The 27,989-nt window shown below is 43.2% G+C and overlaps 1 protein-coding gene across 1 annotated transcript in view; it reads right to left on the bottom strand.

Moving 5' to 3' along the window:
• Positions 1-218: 218 nt before the first annotated feature.
• LOC109921850 (guanine nucleotide-binding protein G(I)/G(S)/G(T) subunit beta-2) overlaps positions 219-27,989 on the bottom strand; it is a 39,220-nt gene continuing 11,449 nt past the window's right edge. Inside the window, exons 4-10 of the mRNA XM_048619994.1 lie at positions 25,128-25,234; positions 23,194-23,257; positions 19,858-20,020; positions 13,263-13,329; positions 11,415-11,616; positions 9,922-10,138; positions 219-7,144 (exon numbers count right to left, since the gene is read on the bottom strand). Coding sequence (XP_048475951.1) covers positions 7,038-7,144; positions 9,922-10,138; positions 11,415-11,616; positions 13,263-13,329; positions 19,858-20,020; positions 23,194-23,257; positions 25,128-25,234 — 927 coding nt within the window. The 3' untranslated portion in view covers positions 219-7,037. The remainder of the gene's footprint in view (positions 7,145-9,921; positions 10,139-11,414; positions 11,617-13,262; positions 13,330-19,857; positions 20,021-23,193; positions 23,258-25,127; positions 25,235-27,989) is intronic.

Raw genomic sequence — 27,989 nt, 5'->3', positions numbered from 1 at the left:
TTACCCAGTCTGTCCTACGCATGACTCTAGACCCACAGCAATACGGTCAACTCTTAATTGCCATCTGAAATGGCTGAACAAGCAGCTCAAATTTGTAAGCGAGAGGGTGACCCATGATCACCTGGGAGTGGGGAGCAGTGCACATGAGACAGAAACAGGGACTTAGACAACCTCAAACAAGAAAAATGACTGATGGAGATTGAAACCAGTCAGAAGAATACAGAACACAGAACATTGCTTTATTCAAATCAAAGAGCAGAGAAAGTGAAAAATTCAAACATATTTTGTCTTCACTTTGCCTTTGCTGAAATGGTGCCAGAACAAAATTAACCCAAAAAAGTATATATATTTTTATATATATTTATACTGCACCATCACCAGCCTCCGTAAAGGAACAGGGTGGTCAAGAAAACAACCCCATTCAATGCAAGGACAGTTGATAAAGATGGAGTGCTTGGGGTTTTAAAAAAAAAATTGTAATTTTTAAAACACTTTTTAAAAAAAACTGGCCCATCAGGACAGAGTTTACATTCTCACCCCTCCCTCCCCAAAATATCTAAATTCAGAACACATACCTATCATTCATTGACATTTTCTTCAAGAAATTACACAATGCAAACCCACCAACAAGAATAGCTACAGATAAATACAGTCTCTAAAAACATACTTTTTTTTCTTTTTAAAAATGTTTCGTTATCCTTCAACACAACACTAACATTTGTTTCTGCAGCCCAGTGGTTACACTGTGCACAATTTTTTTTTCTATATATAATATATACAAAGTTAAAGTCAGCAACATACAATAGCGGGCTTTTTGTTTTTAAGAAAAATGCTTCTCTCTCTTCCTTTTAAACACAAGCGACCTGTCTCAGTAATGAGTTTGGTTATGCTGACGCACGCTGCAGGAGTTATTTTTAAGAAACGGCTTTTAAAAATCTGATGAGTGGGGAAAGCCCAGCACTTTCAAAGTGGGAGGAGGTTGGGAAGAGAGAAATGTATGGGAACCATAAACTATATTCAGGTCTTCAACAAACACAATGACCTTTATTAAGAGAGAATTTTTATTATTATAACGCAGGCTCATAGACTTGTCAGGTGAGGGAGTTCTAGGATTTTGGCCTAGCACATCCTCCTCTCACTGGTATTTAAAATTCAATGGCAATCCCAGTGCTTAATCTCCCACCACCAATATCCTTGACCACTGACCAGAAACTGATGGACAAGCCATATAATGACCATGACTACAACAGCCAGTCAGAGGCTGGGAATTATGCAGCAAGTAACTCACATCATAACTCCCCGAAAGCCTATCCACCAACTATATGGCACAAGTCAATCTACAACATGCATTGCAACAACTCATTGAGAGCACCTTACAAACCCATGACCTTTACCATCAAAAGGACAAGGGCAGCAGATATATGGAAACATCAGCACCTACAAGTTGCCTTCCAGGCAATGCACAATTCTTACTTGGAAATATACTGCTGTTTCTTTACAATCACTGGATCAAAATATTGAAACTGCCTAACAGCACTGTTATAGCACCACGTGGACGGCAGCAATTCAAGGTGGTGACTCACCATCACTTTCCCAAGTAGCAAGTAAGAATGGGTACCAAACACTGACCTAGTCACTAATCCCCAGCTCCCCTCAAAGAATTAAAAGAACGTCACTGGCTCCCTCAAATTATCCTCGCCACTTTCTCACTCCACCCTGCAACAGAATATCAAGTCCTGCCCCTTAGTCTCCAGTGTTTAATCCAGCAAACATAACAGTCTGCAAAGTGTTAGCACTGGAAGGAGATATCAATTTTTCACCGGGACATTATCCCCTTGACCGAACCTTTTGTTCAATTGCTTTTAGGGTTCTAGTTGAGGATAATCCAACTGGAAGAGGAGTTGGGACCTCTCTGTCACTATCTACAGCACATATCGTTAGAAAATCTCTGAATGGATCATTTATGCCTAATTTGTCGTCATGGCAGGGCTTTCTAAACTAACTAATGTATCAGATGTATTCAACTAGTGACACAATATCAACTGTGCATTTTACATATTAGATACTTGACAACCTAGCCAATCAGCCAATGTTACCTCTCCTCCGTTGGCTACATCATACAGTGCCAAGTCACTGCAATGTATCCCTCACCAACTGGGCTTGGCTCACAATGAAGGAGTGTGTGGAAGGAGGGAAAAAAGCAGGGTGGTTTGCATGCAGAAACCCACCAAATGCCTGCTGCAGTCTGTAGTCGACTGGACGCATACATATCCCACTTACCTTTTGGGATAGGTGGAATGGCCACTCTCTAGAAAGATACCTTGCCCAATCAAAGCAGGATGGTGTGATGACATTGGGCAGAAGAGAGAGAGGAAGAAAGAAAGAAAGAGAAAAGAGAGAGTATTGACCAAGGTCAACAGGGCAACTCACAGACCCCATCTCTCAAGCTAGGCTACAGTTAGGAGAGAATCTGTTGAATGATGAGTAAATTCACCTGACAACACAATGAACAAAACTGATTCGCTTGAAAAGACGGCAGAAACTTTCATAGATCTAGTGGTCCAATGATGGCAACTGTGCTTCAAAGGATTCCCACCAGAGATGGAATTTTCAAAAAATTATACTTTTAAGAAAAAATAAACCTTTCTTACACAATTTTGAAGCATCACAGGCAACCGGCAGTAAAACTGTTTCCTATCACTCTGGAAACAGATATGGCAGTGCCTTTTTCAGATGGACCAGGGACAGGCCCTTTACAGCCAGTGAAGTGCTTTTGCATTGTAGGAGGTGCAGCATCTGATCTGTGCAAAGCAAGATCCCAAAGACAGATTTTTGTTTGTGAAGTTGGTTTGAGAGAGAAATTTTGGCTGTGCAAGAATGGGAGTGGAAGGGGTCTCAAAAGTATATTAAAATAGGGAAAACAGAGATACTATGCAGATCATGCAGCATCCATTGCAGTCTTTTGGGGCATGAAATCTTCATTCACCAAGCCCCCCCTCCAACACCCTTTTCTTCAAACATTACACATTGGCAATATTTCCCTGTTATGGGAAAGAATTCAAACATGCAAGGCACTGACTTGCGTCCTCCCAACAGGCAACAGAAAGATCTTCAAATGAGACAAAGACACAGTTGGTCAACTCCTCAAAATTGTTCCTTCTTTTAAGAAGGGTCATATGGCACTGGGTGGGGAGAAGTAATAATAATGAAGGTTTCTTAAGCAGGCTGGATCTCACAAACAATAACATCCCTTCTGGAACCTCAACAAGTTGAAAATCTGTCACCAGCGATCACCGAGAACTAGATTCTGCACTCACTCACTACTCTCACGCTCTCTCTGGGGTGATCAATACAACCAAATAACCTATCTAATTAACCACTCACCCCAAGCTCAAGGAACTGAGGGAAGGGAGTAGTTGCACAGCATAGCTCAGCACAGAAAGAGGACATGTGACCCAAACCAGCACTGGTTTTATACTTTCTTCTTCCCACTCTTTCAAAATCTCACCATCAGCACAAATCTCTCTATCCCATTCTCCCTCACGTTACTCCTTAAATGCATCCACACTCGAACTCGGTCTGTGAGAGTTCTCATCACTGTCCGGAGGGAGACACTTCTCCTGAATATTCAAAAGGATTTCTTGCCTTTTATCCTAAGGCCTCTGGTTCTGCTTTTCCCACAAGAGGAAACATTCTCGCGGATCCACTCGATCTTAATCTTTCTGCACTTTAAAGACCTTCAATAGGTCATTGATCAGCCGTCTCTTTTCCAAGACGCTCAGTTTGCTGAAACGTTCTTGATCAATAGCAGAATTTCAGAGTTATTCCTAAAGAGCAGTGGAATATAGGATATAGGACTTGGTCGTTCAGCCCCTAGAGCATGGTCCACCAGTCACCTGGATCACGGCAGATCTTCATTTAAGTCACTCACCCCACATTATCCCCATTTCACTTGAAAGCTTCAGTCGCACAAAATCTACCAATCTCTGCTTTGAATATGCTCAATGGCTGGCTACACAGCCCTCTGTGATAGAGAATTCCAAAGATTCACAACCCCGAGTGCAAAAAAAAGCCTGCTATCTCAGTCCTAAATGGCTTAGTTCTTATTCTGGAACTGTGTCCCTGTTTCAGGATCTCCCATGCTCCTTGCCAAAGGAAAAAGCAGGAGGGATGTTCCCATGCAAATTTCATGTAAATTTCGTCTTTTGCTTCCAGTAAGAACTCCAACTTCAGTCTAATACCAAATGTCGATACATTTACTGGCACCCAGTCAAAGATGAACACAAGAGTTGAATTTCCTCAGGGGTTCTCCCAAGCTCCCACCCTGATGGTTTCACTAAGTGAAATGGCAACAGGTTGGGCTTCCCCAGTGGGTGATTGGAAAGTGGTTGTCTACAACCAGAGTCTGGCTGGCCGTGATGGATTGGCAGGCTGCTGCTTTTATCACCCTCCCAGAATGTCAGCTGAAGATTTGGAATGTGGGGTGGGGGAGTGTTAAGCAGGGTCCAGTCCCTGCCAGCTAATATAGTAATTAACACAATCGTGAAGTGGATTGTCAACTTGGCCAAGCGACTGTAGTCCACCCACCTAACCCTTCAATAGTGGCACCCCAATTTTTTGTGGGATGGCTCTGGGCAACAGTTGGATGAGTGGTGGTTATGGCACAATGCACCACTAGGTGCCCCAGGTCGCACCAAAGTGCTGCTGACCGACATATTAAACAAATAAAGGAATAACAGTGTCTGTTAACCAGAATAGCACCACGTTTTGGCTCAGTGCATGAACAGTCAGAAAGGCAAGGAAATCAAAATCAACACTGGCGTTAAAACAGATGTCTGATTGACTACTGAGACACATCAAGGCAAGATTACTGTGGAACAAATTGCACTAAACCCTCTCTTTTACTTCAATACTCCATTAATACTAGACTCTTACCTCAGCATCACATCTACCTGATGGGGCTTGTGATATTCAGGTTAAGAGTAGCAAATCAGCTGGTTGTGGCAAGTTAACAATCCTGCTGCTCGTGTACTGTCATGGTCCTCAAAGTTCACAAGCACTGCAGTACAGGAGGGAATGTGTGGAGTGTATTCCAACTTTATAAATGCTGCCCCCCTCCCCACACACACACATACACTTGGGAGAGGGCAGGTGGCAGCTGCACTTCCCAACAGAGGCAAATGACAACCTCACAACAATCCTTGGATGGGTGGATGGGTTCGTGGGGGTGGATGGATGAGTTGATGGGGGTGAGCAGAAGATTATAAGCATTGTGCATATTGGCTAAATACTTCCCTAGATGTCTCCTCCCTTGCCTATCGCATGTTAAAGACGGTCAGTTACACAAACCCTGGATTGCAGGAAACAATGACCGCCCACAGTGATCAACAGCGCAGTTCGCATCTCTTCTTCCAATAGTTTGAAAGCACAAAAAGGTTCTTTAAGACACAGCTGCTTTTTACCAACATCTGGAAATATCTGCCAGGTATGATGGAGAGAGTCTTCTGTCTCCAGAGACTTTTATTTTGGGGAAAAGAGGGTGTGGAGTTGGTACCAGTGCAGGACATTTGTGATGGCTGGTTTACCTTGTGCAGGGAGCAGACAGAGCACCATTCCCCCAGGAAAAAAAAACTCAAGTCATAGGCATGAGCTGTAGGCTGATCCTAAGAGCATGGGGAAATGCGGATGCCAGCTGCTTCATCACTGCAGTTGCCTCCTTTAATGGTCTCACAACAAAAACAGCAAAAGTAAAACACAGCACCAGGCCATCCAAGACCAATACCATCAGAGAGTCCCTGCCCCAGCCCTCTCCAATTCGTCTATTACCAGAGAAAGAACTACCAGCTTCTTCCTGCAAATGCTTCGGACTATATTGTCATCATAGGTAGGCTCATAAGGAGCCATCATGTCAGAAGTACCCTGTTATTAAGTGAAAGTGATTGCTCTTTTATTAACATACAATGCACTGATGATAATGGCAAAAAGGATTCACTTCTGCGATTGAGGAGGATATGGCACAGAACCAGTCAGGACTAGAGCTGCCTCCAAGTTGTGTGTGTGACCTCGCAGAGGTTCCATGCACACCAATCAACATACCAATGCATCGACTTCTGGTTTCAGAAGCTGGTGCCATGCACAGACCTCAGATGTTCGCACAGTGGGAGAAAGCAATTAAGCAGAAACATAGGTCAGGATTTGGCTGATTTTAAAGAAAGGGAGAAAATGGCAGAGGTAGGGTGGGAGTGAATGTTGAAAGTTAAGGTGAGTGGGACTCAAGGGTGGGGGAGTATTACAGACAACAACAGCACATACCCTGGAGTGTCATCCTCACCTAGCACTGACCAATAGCAGTGATCCTTTGCTGCACATGGGCCATTTATTTGTGAAAATTTAACACATCTCACTCACTGTGAGGCAGGACACTGTAATTTTGGGAGGATACGGGGAAAAGAAGAGTAACGTTGCTCAAAGGAGACATCAGTCACAATATGATTTTGAAAGAAACACACTCTCGCTCATGCATTCACACGCAAAACCTGGAACCAGGAGCACAAACAACACAAATTCTGGTGACAAAAGCTTAGACCGACGCCAGTAGCTCACAAGAAATCTGGGTCAATTTAAGTTTTTCCTCTTTTTAAAAAAATTGATTGCAGTCTTTCCATCCACTTACAGTTTCTCTACCCCCAGAAAGAGCCTTGTGCAAACCATTTCTTTTTCAAGCCTTTTGCTTTGTTACTGTAACAAAAAATTTCACCCTCAACAGATCATATCTGTGGGATTTTTTTGGGTGGGGTACTTTTTTTTTTCCTTTTTTTGGGGGAGCAGAGGGGGTAAGATCCATTTGTCACAGGCACATCCTTCCTCTTCTTCCTTGCCTCCCATGCCCTGTAGATTCTTCTTGAGAGGGAGGGTGGAAAGGAGGGAAGGTGGGAGGGCAGGGAGGGAGGGCATGAAGTTTTCAGAATCTAAATAATCGAGGCTTATTTTTTCTCTTTTCTCTCTTTTGCATCGATGACACCCACTTTAAGTCATGGTTAGTTCCAGATTTTGAGGAAACTGTCCCAAGATCCTGTTGCCACAGCCATTCCATCGTCCGTCACTCCCAGGCAGCTAACCCTGTTGTCATGGCCAGCCAAGACTCCTGCAAGGAGAGGAGTAAAGATTTGACAATCAGATTAACCCAGACCTTAGTTAGCAGCAGCTCTCCAAACAACTTCAAAGGTATAATACAAGTAGTACTCCATGATGGGATCAGTCCACTTAGCAAACAATCCCAAAGTTAAAATTCAGTGTTATTTCATAGTTCCTCGTGTCATGATTTATGTCACTACTTAACAATGAAACTGCCCATGTAAATATCTTCAATAGAAAGCCAGACTGGTGGAAAACTGCTTACTGGAACAGCAATCCTAAGGATGGAGATCAAATCCCACCACTTGAGGTCAAAGGCTGGAAATTCTGTAGCGAGCAACTCACCTCCTGACTCCTCAAAGCCTGTTTACCATCTACAAAGCACAAGTCAGGAGAGTGATGGAATACTTCCCACTGTCTGGATGAGGGCAGTCTCAACACACTCCGGAAGCTCAGCACCATCCAGAACAAAGTAGCCCCCTCGACCTACATTCCATAACTTCAGTACTTTTGTACGGTGGCTGTGGCATGTACCATGTACAGGATACAAGGCAGCACCTTCAAAACCTGTGACCTCCTCTACCTGGAAGGACAAGGGCAGCAGATGCATGGAAATACAGCTGCCTGCAAGTTCCCCTCTAAGCCATAAACCCTCCTAACTTGGAAATACATTGCTCCTTCAGTGTTGCACGGATAAAATTCTGGTAACTCCCTCCCTAACACCACTCTAAGTATCCCTACACCATTCAGGATGCAGATATTCAAGAAGGCAGCTTGCCACCACCTTCTCAAGGGAGGATTAGAGTAATAAATTCTTGCCCAGTTAGCGTAGCCCAGTTCTGGGCTATGAATGTGAACTAGTCATTTTTTTAAGAAAGATGAAACATAGAAAAAGGAGAAAGCACAATCCATCAATTTCCATTTTCATTTATAATCGGTGTGTTAACTCCATTGACCCGCCTTGGTTCTGTAACATCCTTGTGCCCTCGTGCAACAACAATGCATCAATTTCCATTCTGATATTTTCAACTGACCCTCCAGATTTTTCTGGGAATAGAGTGCCAGATTTCCAATACCTGGAACCTTCTGCCTTTGAAGGAGGGAGAGGGAAATAGAGATGATACATGATCTCAAAAGGAAATAAGGCGGGTTTGAAGGAAATAAACTTGCAGAGCTTTTGGGGAGGGGTAGAGCAGGGCACAATGGGACTTTTGTTCCTTATTCTTTCCTGGGATGCGGTGTTACTGAGCAAGGCCAGTACTTGTTGCCTGTCCCGAACCTGGCTTGCTTAGCCATTTCAGATTAAGAGTCGGCCATATTGCTGCAGACCTGAAGTCACATGTAGGCCAAACCAGGCAAGGACAATAGATTTCCCTCCCTAAAATGTACCACTGGGCCACTCCCTCCCCACACACTGCAGGGATTGTGTGGGGAGGCAATGGCCTAGTGGTATTATCACTGGACTGTTAACCAAGAGATCCAGATAATGTTCTGGGGACCTGGATTGCCACGGCAGATGGTGGAATTTGAATTCAATAAAAATATCTGGAATTAAGAGTCTAATGACGACCGTGAATCCATTGTCAATTGTCGAAAAAACCCATCTGGTTCATTAATGTCCTTTAGGGAAGGAAACTGGCATCCTTATCTGGCCTACATGTGACTCTAAACCCACAGGGATTTGATCAATTGAACACAAATTCCACCGAGCTGCTGTGGTGGGATTTGCACCCACGCTCCCCCAGAGGAACAGCCCGGATCAATCCAGTGGCATTACCATCACACCATTACTCAAGGACACATGGCCTGCTCCTGCTCCTATTTATGTACCTCTGTAGTTGCAGGCTCAGGTTGGTAGATGGAGTCATGGAGCAGGTTGCTGCATTCACTTCTGATACAAAGATGGGTGCGTCTATGACAGCACAAGCTCTGCAATTTCTCTAACATCACATCTGCACACCAGATTGCAGGACATGACTGGGATCAATTTTACACAATGTAACTTGTTTCTTTTCTTTTGTTCGTGGGATGTGACAAAGACTATTAGAAATAATTTTAGCTAAATATCTAAATTTAATTTTATTCATTTAGGGATGTGGCCATGCAGGCAAGGCTAGCATTTACTGTCCAATCCTAACTGCCCTTCAGAAGACGATGAGTTCCCTGCAGTGTGTGGAGGGTAGGAACAGCCACAGTGTTGTTTGGGGAGGAGTTTCAGGATTTTGACTTAGCGACACTGAAGGAACAGTGGTACATTTCCAAGTCAGGATAGTTGGTGACTCAAAGGGAATTTGCAGGAGATGGTACTCCCATGGATCTGCTGCCTTGTCCTTCTAGATGATAGGAGCTGCAGGTTTGGAAGGTGCTGTCTCAGGAGACCACAGTGAGTTGCTGCAGTACACCTTGCAGATGGCACTCATGGCCGCTACTGTGCGTCGGTGGTGGAGGGAGTGAACACTGAAAATGTTGGATAGGGTATCAATCAAGCAGTATGCTTTGTCCTGTATGGTGTTGAGCATCTTGGGTCTTGTTAGAACAGCACACATCCAGGCAATTCTCAAGCACCAATTGTATACCACCAGGGAAAGTAAGCATGCTTTTAATCAGGAGACCTTGCTGCAGTTCCAGCCACAAGCTCAGATTGCTACAGCTCGAAGAGACTTTTTAAATGGACTTCTTCCAAAGCTACCAGTCCTTACTTGTACACCTCCCTGGACAGATCCCAGACTGCAATCGCAACAGACGTCTGGCAGAGGCAAACCGAGACAGAGGTTGCAAACCACTTACCAGCACGGTCGCCTTTCATGGAGTCCCAAATGTTGCAGTTGAAGTCATCGTAGCCAGCCAGCAGGAGACGGCCGCTCTTGGAGAATGCCACTGACGTGATTCCACAGATTATGTTGTCATGCGAATACATCATCAGCTCCTGGTCTGCCCGCAGGTCAAACAATCGGCAGGTGGCATCGTCTGATCCTGTGGCAAAGGCATTCCCATTTGGGAAGAACTGGAGACAGAGAGACAGGGAGAGAGAGAACACGGAGGGCAAAGGGGAAATGCAGAGGGATGGAGAAGAGGGGGACGTAAGCATGAGGGATCACAGGCATATGAGAGAGGGAGGGAGGGAGAGACATTAGCATGTCATCACTTACACAGCTTTCTCCCATTCCTCCTCACTGGCACTTCCAAGGGAGCAGCAGCATATCGTAATCACCATACATTAACTAACCCTCTCTCCTTCCCATTTCCCTATGCCCCTTTACTGACAGAAACAGAAGTCAGCCATTCAGCCCAAGCCTGTTCCACAATTCAGTAAGATCATGCCTCGACTCCAACTACCCGCCTCTGCTCCCCATGCCATCACACCCTTACCAGATTTAAACTTAATTTGCATGTTTTGAAGTATTAAATTGACACTTCACCTCAGCAGCTTTTCTGGGAGACTGCATTCCCATTTGCCAAACCCTTTTAATGAAAGGGACTGCTTTTTGTTTACACCATCACCAGTGTAGTTTTAGTTTTACGGTTATGCCCTGGACTCCTATATACTATGTCCCTGCTCCCATGAGTATAAAAACAAACACACATGCAAAGAAAAATCACCTCCTTGTTCTCTCTTTAATCATCTTTAACATCTTGATTAGTCGCCCTCTTAATCTTTGACACTGGAGGGAACACACCTGCACTCTGTCCTCATAATTTAACCTTTTTAGGTCTTCTATAATTCTGGTCACTCTGCTTCATTCACTCAAGATAAAATACAACCTTACTGAGGTGTGGTTCTCAGCACTGTGTCACAAGCATTTCAATGAATGAGGCTCTTGCTGACATGAGGCTCTATTACCAAGTATCATTATCCTGCCCTACATACTTTTCCTTTCTCCATCAGTGCAGTGATGATCAATTCACCACCTTATTCACTCCAATCTCTGGCAACTTTCTCTTCCTCTTTGAATCTAAAACGATTGCCTCTTGCTCCTGTGGAAGATTTCCTTAAAAACTACCTCTCAAACTCATCTTTTGATCACTCATCCTAACAGTGCCTCAGGAGACACATTTTGGTTATAAAACTTCAGCCTTGGGAAGTTTTGATAGCGCTCTATAAATGTGAGTTGTTGCCACGTTCAACCTAAACCATTATTCACCCAGTTGTGTCTCTCTCACAGTCTTGCAGTAAGGGCTATCCCTAATAGCTCTCACCGACCCCAATGCTTTCTCCCTGGCTGACTCCCCTGGAATGGTTGGGCTCAGAGGGATGCCCTCGCATCATCAAGCCAACTTACACAAACAGCATTGATATCCGATTCGTGGCCAGTGAAAGTCTGCCGGCACATGCTGTCACGCACGTCCCACAGCTTGACCGATGCATCACAGGCTCCCGACACAAAAGTCTTGAAGTCTGGCGAAAGGGAGAGGCTCATGACATCTCCGCTGTGGCCTGTAAATGTGGTCGTCTGCTGCCCAGTTTCAATATCCCACAGGGCACTGTGAAAACAGAAGGTGAAGCGATTTGCATGGGAGGAAAGGCCATGAAGCCATAGATTTTTTTTCTGAAAGTCAATACCTACTGGAAGAAAATTATATAGCTTTTTACTTATAGAGTGAAAAGAAAACTTGCACCCAAGAAAGTCAGACAAAGGCAGCGACAATCTCAAACAACCACCACCCAACGGCAGGGTGGGGTGGGGGGTATTTTTGGCCTCATGACATTGCCGATGCTGGCAAAGCCACATTTACTATACGTCCTCAAGTGTCACTGTTACAGTTGCTCTGTTAAAGTTAAGACTAAACAAGTGGAGAACCTGGAGCACATGTAGAGAGAGACTGCTGGGCCAATGAATTCGTGGGTTGGAGGCTGACATATGGAATACTGCAGCTGTCGATAAAGCCATCTAGAAAATTGATTTGCATTTGTACTTAACCATCTCTGATATGGATCCATTTATCAGGAAATGCCTGACAGATGTCAGAGACTGCGCCTTCTATATTATAATGATAGGACTCATTAGGCTACATTGCTTTGGATCTGCAGAGCTCAGAATGGGCAGAGCTTGACAAGTTACTCTCCTGAAACATTACTGAGCCAGCTTTTTGATAAATTAACAACTTTTGTGTTCTTTCCTTTATATTCTGGTGCGGCACCCCAGAGATGACAAGACTGGCTGAATTTAACTTGCTTGGCAGGATGTGGACTCACGATGCTAAGGCTGCCAATCCAACACCATAACCACATCACAATTGAATCCAACTGCTACCGGACTGGACCAGTATGCAGGGAGAGTCCAAAGACAATAAGTGCTTTGGTTGAAGATCCCACCAGCCTTGTGGTGCAGTTTATCACACATGACTCCAAGTTTGGGCCAAAGTCCACTCAACCCACATGGGGGCACTGGACATCAATGCAGCCCTAAACTTCTTCAGCTTGTCAACCCTAAAAGGTCCAGTCTGCCCTCATTGGTGCATGTAAAAGATCCTGGAATGCTGTTTCCAGGATGACAGGCAAGGCTGTCCACTCTGGTCCCTGGGCCAACATTTATGCCTCAGCTAACAACTTCCTTTAAAAAAAAATCAAGTTATCATCATGTCGCTGTTCGCAGGACCTTGCTGTACGCAAATTAGCTGTTGCGTTTCCTGCATTATTGAAGTGGAGTCACTGTTACAAAGTGCTTCGCTGGCTGCAAAGCTGTATGGGACATCCAGAGGTTGCAAAAGGTACTGGACATGTGCAAACCTCTATTTCTTTTCACCTTCAAATCTACTCCTTCAACCACTTTTCTTGGCCAAACTGACGACTGGAGCCCAAACTGATCAAGCGCCATTTTTCTATCTAAAAGGTGCTGTATCGCTCTTGCACTTTCCAGTTAAATGATTTTGTGGGTTTGCTTCGTGTTAGTTGATGAGCCCAGGTACCATCAAACATCCAGCCACTGGCCATTCCACTGTCTCGCCAAACAATACTTCAGTTGCTCAGTTCCTTCACCTATAAACATCCCTAGTTAGACTTACAACGTAGATCTCTCAAATGAACAAATCAAACCATTCTCTAGCTTGGGAGAGAAGATTAGGTGAAGAGATAGCACCAGTTCAACCCCAACACCATGCGTCCCTCCACCTCAGGTCAATGAACTCACCAAGTTGTATCGCCAGAGCTCGTAACAATCTGGTTATCATCTAGAAAACGGCAGCAGGACAGGTAACCTACAAAGTAACAGATGATAACAGTCACCACGACAACCACTTACTTCCCTGAGATGGGCACGACGGTCAAACAGTGCTTCACCACCATATAAAAAAGGTGGCACCTGCTTGCTAGGACAAACCTTCCAAGGGGGTGGGAGGTGAGGGATTAGGGAGAGGAGAAAGAGGGGGAATGGGGAAGGGGGAAGGAGAGAGATGGGGGCGGGAGTGGGGTGCAGACTCAGAGGGGGACGGGAGGGCTGGGAAGGGAGGGTTTAAAAGGAGAGGGAGGAAGAGAGGAGGGAGGGAGATGGGGGGGAAAAGAGGGTGGAGGGAGAGAGGGAGAGGGGTTGTGGAGAGAGGGAGGGAGAAGACTAAGTTTTCTGCATTGAATATTGCTGAAAACAGAAACATTTTGCTGAAGCTTTTTGCATCTTATACTCAGGACAAAATGCAAGAATGACAGATTTCAAACAATTACAACAATTTATGCTACAGAAAAAATGAGTGCTGCTTGGTTGGCAAACAGCCACTGATTAGCTGAGGCATTGCAATGAAGAAAATGGGGTACTGTAGGCTAAGTTCCTGGGTAACTCAAAAATGGCACAAGATTGAACATGTTCCTTTTGCTTCCAGCATATGAACATGCATTATGGCAGTAATGTAAGTTGAGATGATTCTCCTGGTGCAGTTCTTAATGCACTTGACATTGTTCAGCATCTTCACATTAAGAGCAATCTACTCCTGAGCCAGTTGTTAAGACAAAACCTTGTCACTTGCTCCATTTAGGAGATAGGGGAGAAAGACAGGAACAGTATTAGACCTTTCTGTTCACCAAGCTTGATTTGCTATTAAAGGGCTAACACCCGACAGGGCTAAACTACAGCAGGCAAAGGGGACTAGACACAATTTGATAGGATGTACCTGTGATGACATACAGTGTTCTGCTGGGCAGGACTTGCTTTTACTGTCTGTAAATTATCAGAAGTTGAGAACTGAGAGAAGGTGAGGGGCAATAACAATAACCAAAGATCTACCAAATAGCAAGGTGAACCAACCAGTGGAAAAGGGAAATATTTAGATATGTAAATACAAAAGCAGAGCTTTTTTTTAAAAAATGTATCGGAAAAGGTGGCAGTACAGGTGAATAGCACCATTAAAATCGATCAAAAAAAAAATCAAATACATTCCATTTACTATCTCATGACAAATAATAAATGGGCATTGGGATCCGATTTTATAATTGGAGGCCAGAAAGTACAAAAGCAGTTATGCTGAATTGCCAAACGCGCATGTTCTCATGTGGAAAGGTAGAAGAAAAAAAAGCTGTCGGAACATTGCTAGTAAATTCAAAATCCTCCTCCACTGATATAGTGGGCCATTCAGCCCATCGAGTCAGCTCACCATTCATTGCGATCACAGCTGATCTGATAATCCTCAACTCCCTCTTCCCACCCTTCCCCATAACCATGGATTCCCTTACTGATTAAAAATCTGTCTGGCTCAGCCTCGAATATACTAAACGACTCAGCCTCAACAGCCTTCTGCAGTGAAGAATTCCACAGATTCACCACCCTCAGAAGAAATTCCTCCTCATCTCTCTTCAATGAGTGACTCCTTACTCAAATTATGCCCTCTGGTCTCAGATTCTTCTACAAGGGCGAACAACCTTCTGCATCTACCTTGTCAATCCCCTAAAAATCTTATACGTTTCAATAAAGTTACCTCTCATTTGTTCTAAATTCTGACCAGTATAAGTCCAATCCACTCAACATCTCATAAGACAGTCAGTCCATACCGGGTGTCAGGCTGGTGAACCTTCTCTGGACTATCTCTAATACCTTTCCTTAGACAAGGAGTCTAAAACTGTCCATAGTTTTCCAGCTTTGGTCTGACTAGTGCTTGGAATTTTTTTTTAAGCAAGACCTCCCTATTTTTATACTACATTCATTTTAAAATAAAGGCCAACATTCCATTTGCCTTCCCTATTACCCTTTGAATGTGTATGCTAGCTTTGTTTGATTTATGCATAGGGACTCTCAAAGCTATAGCTTTCTGCAGTCTTTCTCTATTTAAATACTCAGCTCCTCTTTTCTTCCTGCCAAAGGGTATAACCTCACATTTTTCCAAAATATGTTCCACCTGCCAAGTTTCTGTCCACCCACTCAACCTGCCTGTATCCCTTTTAAGATTACATGCTATCCTCACCACTGGACTTCGCACCTTATTTTTGCATAATCTGCAACCCCAATGGTAGTACATGGACTTTCCTCATCCAAGCAATTAAAATTGTAAACAAAATAGGGCAGAACTGATCCCTGTGACACTCCAACAGTTACAGGTTACCATTCTAAAAATGACCCCTTTTCCCAACTCTCTATTAGTTAGCTAATCCTCTATCCATGCTATTACCCCCAACATCATGGACTCTTAATAAGCAGCCCAACATGTGGAAACCTATCAAATGCCTTCTGAAAATTCAAGTGTATTACATACATTGTTTTCCCTTCTTATTCTGCTCATTATCTCCTCTAATTCTAATAAATTTGTTAGACATTATTTCCCCTTATGAAGCAATGCTGACTGTTTGATAATATTAGGTGTTTCTAAATTCTCTGCTACTATATCCTTTATAACAAAAACATTTTCCCAATAACATGTTAAGCTAGCTGGCTTATAGTTACCTGTGTTATTTAAAAAGGGAAAGAGACAAAACAATGTAACATTTAGCAGTTTTCCAATCCTCTGAGACTTTCCAGAATCTAAGGATTTCTGGAGGATTACTACCAGTGCATCCACTATTGCTGAAGCTACTTCCTTCAATATCCCAGAATGCAGGGCCAGAAAACTCATCAATCTTTAACCCCATTCGTTTCCCTAGCACATTTTCCACAATTGCCACCACCTCTTGCCTCAATCACACAAAAGTAAGTTTGCAACAGAATTAAGAAAAGACACCATTCAGCATATTAAGAAATGGAACAAAAATATTGAGACAGTCTAACATTTACTTTATAAAAATTACATATCAATAATTGACAGTTTATGAATTCAATCTGACAGTATATAACATAGGACTTCTGACACAAAATACAGCCTTGGACCTTTCATTTTTATTCTGTAAATTAAGGAGATCTGTATTTTATAATGTAATCAGGCAGAAACAACATAGCTTTGTGAAATGGAAATCAGGTTTAACCTTCTTCTAATGGGATATTAAACGTGATGTAGATAAAGGGGGAACCAGCAGATGTGTTGCATAATGGGCTACATCGAAGGTTATTGTGGACAATAAGAGCTCAGGTGCAGGGGGTAGCATGTTGCTACGGACAGAAGATTTACTTGTTCACAGGAAGCAGATGAATCTTTTTCAGTTTGGCAAGATCCAATCAGTTGTGCACCACAGGGACCTCAACTAATTACAATTTATACAACTGACTGGGATAAGGGACAGAAAGTATGGCCGCTAAATTTGTTGACAACACAACGAGAAAGTATATACAAAATGCAAAGATGACATAAGGATGCTACAAAAATATATAGATAGGTTAACTAAGTTAACAAAGATCTGACAAATGGAATATAATGTAGTAAAACGTGAAATTGTCCATTTTGGGCAGGAAGAACAAAAGAAGCATGTTACTTTGTTAAATGATGAGAGATTGCAGTGCTCTGAGGTGCAGAGGGATCTGGGTGTTCTTGTGCATGAAGCACAAAAGGTTAGTATGCAGGTAATTAAGAAAATTAATAGATCAATTATTGAAAGGACAATTGAATAGAAGAGTAGGGAGGTAATGCTTCAGTTATATAGGGCACTGGCGAGACCACATCTGGAGTACTATAAACAGTATTGGTCACCTTAAAGAATATAAATGCATTGGAAGCAGTTCAGAGAAGATTTACCAAGTTGTTTCATAAGGAGAGTTTGGACAGGTTAGGTCTATATCCACTGGAGTTTAGAAGAGCAAGAGATGACTTGATTGATACAAGATCCTGATGGGGTCCAACAGGTAAATGTGGAAGGGATGATTCCTCTTGTGGGAGAATCTAGAAATAAGGGTCATGGTATAGAAATAAGGGGTCACTCACTTAAAACAGAGAGGAAATGGAAGTCTCTGAAAAAAGGTGATGGAAATAGAATTTTTAGATGTTTTTCAGGTGTAAGTGTCATAGAGTCATATAACATGGAAACGGACCCTTCGGCCCAACCAGTTGATGCTGACCATAATCCCAACTAAACAAATCCCACCTGCCTGCTCTTGGCCCATATCCCTCCAAACACTTCTTACTCATGAACTTATTTAAATGTCCTTTGAATGTTGCAACGGTCATTGATTATTTGTAAGCAAAGTGGCAAACAGTTACCAGGAGTAGGCAGGAATGTGGAATTGAGGCTACAATCAGATCAGCCATGATCTTATTAAATTGCAGAGCATGCTTGAGGGCCCGAATGGTCTAATCCTGGTCGTTGTTTGTATGTTCGTAATAGTTTGCAAGCAAACGCTCAAAACTGTTCAATCCTTTTATGCTTTCCTTTTATTCTGATGTCTTTTTTAATTAGGTTACTAATTATGATGACTTGTCTTATGTATAATGTCATCACAATTCAGCACATACTACCGTAAGGATTGTTAAATAATCTGATGACCTATCAATTTATTTTACAACTTTAAAAGACACAGATTATATGGCAGGTGGACTATTGTGACACTTTCCTGTAATTAGATTTTAGGGAGTATTTCAGAATCTTATGCAGTTAGAGTAGACTCTCTAGAATGGCAGTAGGACAAGGACTACTGGATTACAGAGTGAGTCATCAAACTGTGGATCCCCACCTAAAAGCAGAAAAGGTTAGGAAGATATTTAACCAAACTGTTCAATAAAACAAAGGTTTTCGATTGAGTTAACAAAGAGAATGTACTTCCAGTGTTAGGAGGAGCCTGTAAGCAGAGGCGATAGATTCCAAACAATTGGAAGAATTATACAAAGCTGTTGATATCTGGATGCTCTGTCCCAAAGGATGGTGGAAAGAGATTCAATAGGAAGTTTCAAAAGAGAACGAGATGGATAGGTATAAAGAGAAATAGTGTCATGCCATAGTGGGATTATTGGGATCACTTTCAACAGACCACATGGGCATAATGGTCCCAATGTCTTCCTTTAATGCTTTATTATTCTACATTTCTACAACATGTGCAATGTGGTCACGGAATGCATATTAGATGTTAGTGAAAACTGTGCACAGACTGTAACAACAATCAAGCATTTTTCAGCTCCTTTGGTAGACTCTTCCCAGTATTACATGCAATTTTAACACACAGATGGTTCAAGGACCATGAAGCAGGGATCCTATATTTCATTGGCATCAGGTCATTACAAACAGGCAGGAGATTGAGGATGAACAAGGAACTGTTTACACTACGTACATGGAACAAAGCCTATGGGCTACATTAGCCTGACAAATTCCTTTGTCTACCTGCTCATCAGCTCTCTTCTCAAAAGACATCCTTCTTTTCCAGTGCTAATCCGTTCAACTGTCCCAGCTGCTGCTGGAGGTCTCATTACACCAGAATATAAACTAACAACCTGCGTTATAACAGGAAATAGTTTCTTAAAACGCCCACTGTTCAATTCCAATCAGCTCTCTTCACAATCTCTCATCCTCTGTGTAAAGAAATTCTAAATGGCCCCAGTGAATCCAACCCAATGTCCTTTTGACTGCATTATATGGAGATCCATATTTTTCTTTAACAGGACATGGGCATCAATGGCTTGGTCAGCATTGCTGCCCATCCCTAATTGCCTCCATGGCTTGCACTGCCATTTCAGAGGAAGATTAAGGGTCAGGATCTAGTGTAACATGCAATAAGGACAGCAGAAGTCTGATCCTGAAGCATGTTAGTAAATCATTTGGGTTTTTATAACGGTCAGGCTCACCAAGGCTCTTTCAAGTCCAAATTTTACGAATTGAATCTAAATTGAACTGGTGTTCCCTAAAAATTCAGCCTAGACCTCTAGATTATGATTATTGTTATGCTACTACCTCCCCCTTACTGTCCTGTGGCACAATACCAGAATACGATCCCCCACCTCCCCCAGCAGCCCTACATGGCCCATGTCTAAACCCTGCAAGCTTTTTTTTGGACTAAATCCTTTGACCATATTTCTGCTCACTATAGCACTGTCCTCATTCTGGCTCTGGGGAATTTCCCAGAGCTGCTACATTGAAGGCACTGTATCAAGTGAAAGTTACTGTTGTTCCTCAAAAGATGAAACCATTCCCCACATTATGAGGTTGATCCTCCTAGATACCCAATTTTTGAAAGGTCAGCCCTATTCTAATCCCTAGAGCTTCCTCCCAGGCCTGAACCGTCCCCCTTGATGCCGCAGTGACCATAGTGGAATGCCTCACTTGAACAAGTTGCAGATTTTAGTACAACTTCAGGGAATATGGTGGATCTGACCCTCTTTCAGGCAGGGTGGATGCAAATGTGGAACCATCTCCATCACCTAGCACCACCCCTACGAAACAAAACTTGCAGCACCCACCTGTGTGTCCTGGCAGCTCCCTGCTAACACGCACATTCCCCTCACGGGTCTTTAGGCTGTAGATAGAGCAAATGTTGTCCAGGCCACCACAGGCCACGTAGTTACCAGACGGGGCATAAGCACAAGTCATAACCCAAGATGACCGGAGTGGAATGGCATGAACCTGTGCAAAAGGAAGCAGTCGATTGTAAAGATATGCAAATATCTGGGACTACAAATATACATTATTCAGCCTGTTACACTAACATTCAGAAAGACTGAGCAACTGTGCACGTAAATGTTGAAAAAGGACTTCTTTCGTTTCTAATGTGATATCCACTCTAGACAAACAACCCATCAATATTCATCACTGATGCTGTCACATGCCATCCAGTATGACCAAATGCCTTCGTGAAAGGATGGATAATCTCTTACAACACACACTGGTCTGGAAACAAGGATACCACAAGAGTGGAGCCACCTCTCATCAGAAATTAAGAGTTCAACTTCAACAATGAACCATCCACAACTCTCAAATGAAGAGAATTCCAAAGATTCACAACCCCTCAAGTGTAGCAATTTCTCATCTCAGTCTTAAAATGTTTATCCCCTTATCCTGATACTGTGCCCCCATGTTTTGACTCCTGGTTCACAGTTCATCAAAACAGAATGCACTCTGCACGAGAAGGCAAGAATGAGGGACCTGGGTTCGATTCCACCCTTGGGTAACTGTCTGTGTGGCAAAAATAAGCTGCTCCAGCAGGTGTTTATGGGACCTGCATGCAAAAGGGAGATGGAGGAGGGATAGGATTTCACTGCTTTGAAAGTCACAGTTCTTGATGTCCCATGAGGAAATGTGAGAGTAGACACTGCTTGGCATGGCATGATGATATGCTCACATTACATGAACAAGTCGAAATGCACTGGCGCTTTGGGTCATTAGTGGTTTGTGGGTATCACTGGCTACACTAACATTTATTGCCTAATTGCCCAGAGACAGACAATCTGAGTCAACCATCTCGCTGTGGGTTTGAAGTCACCTGTAGGCCAGACCGGGTAAGGATGACAGATTTCCTTTCCTAAAAGGACATTAACATTTCTCTATCTGCCACAGGGAGGATTTGAACACATGTCCTAGAACATTAGACTGGAGCTCCTGTTTTTACAAGACCACTGACATTACATCTATGCCACCACCTTCCATCTACCAATGTATTCCTTACTCCAGACATTGTAACTCGGCAACTGTTTTTATTTGTGAGACTCAGGAGTAGGAAAAACAGCATCAAAACTACATAGAACACATAGCGAGGGACCAGTTGGCCCAACGGGTCTGTCAGTATTTATTCTGCACACAAGTCTGCTCCCATCTCCTACTATTTCACATCCTAACAGCATATCCTTCTATGCCTTTCTCCATTATCCCAGCAGACAACATACTTCCCCAGCTCACCTCTTCCAAACATTGCTAGGTTCTGAAAAACATAACTTGGTCTACTTCTCAATTTTCTGCTGACATTGTTGAATCTCTTTACCTTGCATTCATCAGGACATATGCCACCAACATAAAGAGAAACAACACTTTATACTGTATAAGAAGGGAGCAGTTAGCAAGTGCAGTCTCCTTAGGGAATGTCTTGACCAATCAAGATACCAAACTTTGTTTAAATTAACTGTCAGTCATCACCTAACTGGTGCATGCACCATATCAACACTTCAACCCGAGCTTACTTGTCAATCAACACTTCGTTCTCAAACAGTATAAAATATTGCTCCTCTTTACATTTCTTTTTCATGAATGTTTTAATGATTGTAAGATGAAAAGCTTTAAAAAAAAGTGCCTTTTTTTTTCCAGCAACGCTGAAGTTCTGAACTAGCAAATTGCATTTAATGCTGTTTCTTAAATCTTAAACACAAACTTCAGCATCAGGCAGTATGTTGCTGGATACAGAACTTGGGAGCGAGGGCTTCACAACAACAAACAAAAAGGTGCAAATTGCTTGGGAATCATGTGTGTCCGTCCTACACAAGACACAGAAGTAACCAGTGCTGCAGCTTGGTAAAGCTATCCCCAAATTCTAATCTAGTTTTAAGGCCACATTCTATTATATTTCACTTACGGAAGTAGGTGTCACTGGCAATGCCAGCATTTCTTATCCATCTCTAATAGTCCCTGAACCGAATGGCTGGCTGAGCCATTTCACAGGACAGTTAAGAGTCAACAACATTGCTGTGGGTCTGGAGTCACATGTAGGCCAGAGCAGGCAATGATGTCCCAAAGGAAATTAGTGAACTAGATGGATTTTCATGATAGTGGACGATGTAGTCTCATAGCTACTGTCACAAATTTTATGAATTGAATTTAAAGCCAGTTGCAGTGGTAGGATTTGAACCCAGGATACCAGAGCTTTAGCCTAGGCCTCTAGATTCCTCATGCAGTGACATTATGTCATTGTATCATTACGTCACTGACCTTGATGTAGCACAAGTCACGTCACTGCACTTTAATACTTCGAAAGAAAGTCTACCCTAATAATTGTAAAACATACGCGGACTGCCACTTTAATCAACTACCCTGTCAGAAAACCCCCAAGTTATTTCAGTGCAATCTTCACCTTCACTTAGGAAACTATCTGAGGCAAATCTAAAAGTTAGGATAAAGACTGCTGGTTAGCACAACGAACACTGAGTACGATTAAAGAGATCACACTGTAGCTTGCAATCTGCCAAAAAAACTACCAAGATAATGATCCCATTATGGGGCGGATTGGTGAGCTGAGCACTTCCTAATAAAAGATCTCGTTGTGAGACAACACCAGCTTAGGGTAACAACAGAGACCCTTCGCCTCAGTTCTCCGAGGGAGGGTGCACACACATATTCCAGCTAATTCCATTCCTGCATCCACACCTACCATAAGTGAGGTTGGAAATCTGGCCTGGTTCATCGGAAACAGATTTAAAAAGTGCAGCAAGTTTCTCTGCATTGTACAAGGGAATTTTAACATCACAGAAAGCTGCTGTATGGCCCATCATGCCTACATTGGCTCTTTAAACAAGCACCATTATCTAGTGCCAGTCTCCTGCCTTTCTTCTCATACCCTTGCACATTACTGTCACCCAGATAACCATCCAATATCCACTGGAATGCCTCAGCTGAACCTGCCTCTATGCTTGCAGGCAGTGCATTCCAGACTCTATCTACCTGCATTTTGACAAAGCTCTTCCTCACATCACTTTAAATCTATGCCCAGCTGATCTTGCTCCTTCTACAGGAGGGAACATTTCTCCTACCAATGAGCTCAGATACCTCTGTCAGAATGGTCAAGGGAAAGCTCTCTCAGCATTTCTGGGACCTACCTTGTTTGTGGTGTAGCTGTCCCAGATGATTAACTTTCCATCCTGTGATGCACTGACTAACAGTCTGTCGGATTAAGAAAAAACACGAAAGTGAATGGAATTAAGAACAGTGAAGACATTTTTGAAACCGCGGCAGCCTAAAACCCCTTCTCCTCACCTCCCCATCGCACACTGCAGTAACATGTTCAAAAAGAACTTACATTTTTACAGCACGTTTTACTTTCTCAGGACCTCACAAACCAATTCTGAGCCATGTCAAACACTATAACCACTAGTCATAAAGTCACATAGCATGGAAACAGACCCTTTGGTCCAACCAGTCCGCGCCAACCGTGTTCCCAATCTAAAACTAGTCCCACTTCCTGCCCTTGGCCCATATCCCTCCAAGCCTTTCCTATTTATGTACTTATCCAAATGTCTTTTAAACACTGTAATTGCGCCACTTCCTCTGGAGGTTCGTTCCACACACAAACTACTCTGTCTAAAAAAAAAATTATCCATGTCCTTTTTAAATTTTTCTCCTCTCACCTTAAAAATATGCTCCCTAGTTTTGATCTCCCCAACCCTAAGGAAAAGACCCCTTGCCATTCACCTTATCTATGCTCCTCTTGATTTTATAAACCTGTACGAGGTCACTCCTCAACCTCCAGTGAAAAAAGTCCCAGTCTTTCCAGTCTATTTTTACATCTCAAACCCTCAATTCCCAGCAACATCCTGGTAAATCTTTTCTGAACCATCTCCAGTTTAATGATAGCAAAGAAAAACATCATTAATCATTTGTGTCCTAAAAATTCAGTCCCAAATGATATCAGGAAGTTTATTTTGTGTTTTAGGCAGGGATTCTTTAGTTTCTGGAGCAGAAGGAAAACAGGCATGTATATCCATCTACAGAAGAAATTTCTTTTAACTCAATCAATTCTCATCTTTTTAATTCCTCCATGGCTTCTCGACCCACAGTGCCCCACTTCTTGTTTTTAATCTCTGATCCAACCCTACAATCCTCGGGCATTTCTGCACTACTCCAGTTCTGCCCTCCACAGCATTCCTAGTTGCCGTCATTCCATCATTGGCAGCCCTGCCTTGGGCCCCAGGTTTTGCAATTTCTTCCCTGTCTGCCTTTCTCCCTTTCCTGAAAACCTACTTCCTCCAACCAGCTTTTGACACAAATCTCAAAATCTCGCATGGCTCAATATCAAATCTTGTCCAGTAACCTGCCAAGGACACCTCTGGAATTTTAAAAAAAATTAATTCATGGGATGATATTGCTGGCTGTGCCAGCACTTATTATCCATCCCTAGTTGCTCAGAGGGCAGTTAAGAGTTAATCGCACTGCTGTGGGTCTGGAGTCACACTGAATCATAAAATCTCAATCATGCAGGAAAAGGCCATTCAGCCCATCGAGTCTGTACCAACACGGCAAAGGGAATCCCAGCCCCTACCCTAATGCTGTATCCCACACATACCATGGCCAACCCACCTAACCTGCACATCTTTGGACTGCTGGAAGGAAATCGGAGCACCTGGAAGAAACCCAGGCCAACACAGGGTGAATGTGTAAACACCATACAGACAGTCGCTCAAGGCTGGAATCAAAGTCAGGTCCCTGCTGTGGCAGCAATACTAACCACTGAGCCATTGTTCCACCCTATGTTTGCAAGATGAGGCAAAAACAGCATATTTCATTCTCTAAAAGGACATTACTGAATCAGATAGGCTTTTGCAACAATCAATAATGGTTATACCGTCGTCATTGGACCAGCTCTTTAACTGAATTCAAACTTCTCAATTTGCCACAGTGGGGTTTGAACCCATAGCCACAGAGCATAAACCTGTAGCTCTAGATTGCTAATCCAGTGACACCACTAGGCACCACCTTCCCAATACAACCTCCACTGCATTAAACGTGCTATACAGACACAAGGTGTTGCACAGACCTGGAGTCAGTTCCCCAGTGCATGGCATAGATCTTAGCCAAGTGACCCCTTAGCGTGCGCCTTGTACGCATCTGAATCCTCCCAACTGGATCGAGGGCCGCTGTAATCTGGAAGAGATAAACACAATATTGAATGCATAATGGTTAACCCTGTTCCAATACGTGTTCAAATTGAGCAAGATCAAAAAGGGAGAACTTTGCCTGGTTTTCCCTGTTCTCGAGACCAGGAACATGTGTCTACTGGCAGCAGTGCATAATTGAGAAAAGTGTGCATCTGGAGCAGATTTTAATGAAAAAGGGAGCCTCCTTGACACAGGATCTTTACCAACTAACATTAAATGTACAGGGGTCGCTATTTCCTGTGATTTAACTCGAGAACTCTCTCAACACACATTCAGAGAATGACATCTCTCAACAAGTCACTCAAAGTGGAGACATAAATCCGTGCTGCAAGTTATTGGAAGATAGCAAGGGCCTTGCAATGAGAAGACCGCATTAATTCAACTGAGTTAAAAACCTATATAGCCCCCTTGACGGTTCAGTAATAAACATGTCGTGGTACAGGTCAAAAATTCAGGGTCTAATTCCTCCTCGTTGCTGAGTTTTGTGCTTTTATGGGATATGGGTACCACTGGCAAGGCCAGTACCTGTTGCCCACCCTTAATTGCCCAAAAGGGTCAACCTCAACGTTGGGGGTTGGGAGTCACACACAGGCCAGTCCGGGCAATGACTGAAGATTTCTTTCCCCGAGAGTGAACCAGATGAGTTTTTATAACAATTAGTAATGGTTGTTGTGGTCACCATCACTGGGACCAGCTTTCCATTCCAGATTTATTAACTTAATTTAAATTACACCAACTGCAGTGGTGGGATTTGAAACAGCATCCCAAGAACTTTACCCTGCGCCTCAGGATTACTGTTTTTGTAACATTACCACCAAAATGAAGCATGAATAACACACAAAGCACCCTTGGGCTCTCAGGAAGGGGGTAGATCCGCACTATTCCCTGACTCCAATGATGTATTGACACATGGTCGAAAGGGCACAGGAGGACACTGGGCAGAGTGGTCAAGCAGGCCAAGATGCCCCATGTCGTCAAACAGCTAGACAACACTGAAGGTTGTCCTGTGCATGCAAACAGAGTGAGAACGGGAGCACCAGCAAAATCTGACCCACGCTAACCAACACCTTCAGATGAGAGGAGCAGAAAGCAGACCTAAGAAGCAGCCCCACAGATATCGAATGATTTGCACTACACTCCATTCTGGCAAATAGGGTGCTACTCTCTAGGTAACACAGTCAATGACAAATTTTACCAGTTAAAGACACTCTATAAATAAAAATTTCCAGGACACCTCACAGGAGCACTACAAAACATAATCCAGCCCTGAGCCATGTGTTTCTTAGGTTAGATGACTCAGGTTTGGATGTAGAGATAGGTTTTTAAGGTCTTTTTAAAGAGGACAGGGAGGTAGACAGCCAGTGAGTTGAATGGTAAGAATTCCAGAAATTATGGCCCAGCTAGTGAAAACATAGCTGCTGAAGGCAGAGTGATGGATGATCAACTAGATCAGAATTATATGAACACACATATCTTGGAAGGTGGTGTGGGTTGAAGCCCTTGAAAAAGATAGGGTAGGATGAGGGATTGGAAAACAGGGATGGAATCCTGAAAACCCACTCACTGCTCAACTAGGAGCCAACGTAGGTCAGCAGGAACTGGTCAGGTGGTAGGGGAATGGGACTTGCTGCAGGTTAATACGTAGGCAACACTAGCTTGAATGACATGAAAGTTTCATGAAGGTTAGTTTGTGGGAAACCAATCAGGTCTACCAGTTATGTAGGCATCGTTGACAGTTTCAGCAGCAGATGAGCAGGACCATGGGCAAAGTGGGGAATCATAATATTATTTCAATGTTGGCGCCAAGGTGTGCCATAAGCTCATCTTAAAGTCTAATGTGACACTGGAGTTCCAATCAGGCCATTTTAGTCTGAGTGCTGCCAGGGAGAGGGATGAAGAAGTTGGTAGATGAAGTGCGGATCAAAAACAATGGCTTCAACCATTATGTATTTAATCTTGTGAAGCAATATCTTCAAGAATGAAAAACTATTTTTAATTGGCAAAGTTTCCAACAGAGTTGATGAACAAAGAAGTCTGGGAGTACAGATCTATAAATTGTCAAAAAGGGGATGGCAGGATATGTGCCCTGCTAAAATTTAGGAAGGAGTTGAGCAAGAAACTCCTTCAGAGGGTCAAAAATCTTTGGAATTCTCTACCCCAGAGAGTTATAGATATCCAGTGTTGAACATATTCAAGATCAAGAGATTATCAGGAGCCTGGAGAATTAAGAGATACAGGAATAGTGCAGGAAAGTGAAATTGAGGTAGATGACCAGTCATGGTCATATGTGGGCAGTCTTGAGCCCTGTACCTAAAGGAGGATGTGAATGGCCTTGGAGAAAGTCCAGAGGAGGTTTACAAAAATGATTCCGGTATGAAGGGCTTCTCATATCAGCAGCGCTTAAGGACACTGGGTCTGTAATCAACGAAGTTTAGAAGGATGAGCAGGGGATCTCATTGAAACTTGCAGAATATTCAGAGGACTGGGCCAGAGTGGACATGGAGAAGATGTTTCCGCTAGAAGAGCCTAGGACCCAAGGGCACAGTCTCCGAGTGAAGGAATGACCCTCTAGAACTGAGATGTGGAGGAATTTCTTCAGCCAGAGGGTGGTGAATCTGTGGAACTCATTGTTGCAGCAGGCTGTGGAGGCCAAGTCATTGGGTGTCTTTAAGACAGGAATAAGTAGATTCTTGATTAGTAAAGGGGAGTCAAACATTATAGGGACAAGGCAAGAGAACGGA

This window comes from Rhincodon typus, chromosome 45 (genome assembly GCF_021869965.1).
Source record: "Rhincodon typus isolate 14 chromosome 45, sRhiTyp1.1, whole genome shotgun sequence".
NCBI classification, from domain to species: Eukaryota; Metazoa; Chordata; class Chondrichthyes; order Orectolobiformes; family Rhincodontidae; genus Rhincodon; species Rhincodon typus.
Note: the sequence above shows the minus strand (reverse complement) of the source record. Positions and strands in the feature narration are given on the sequence as shown.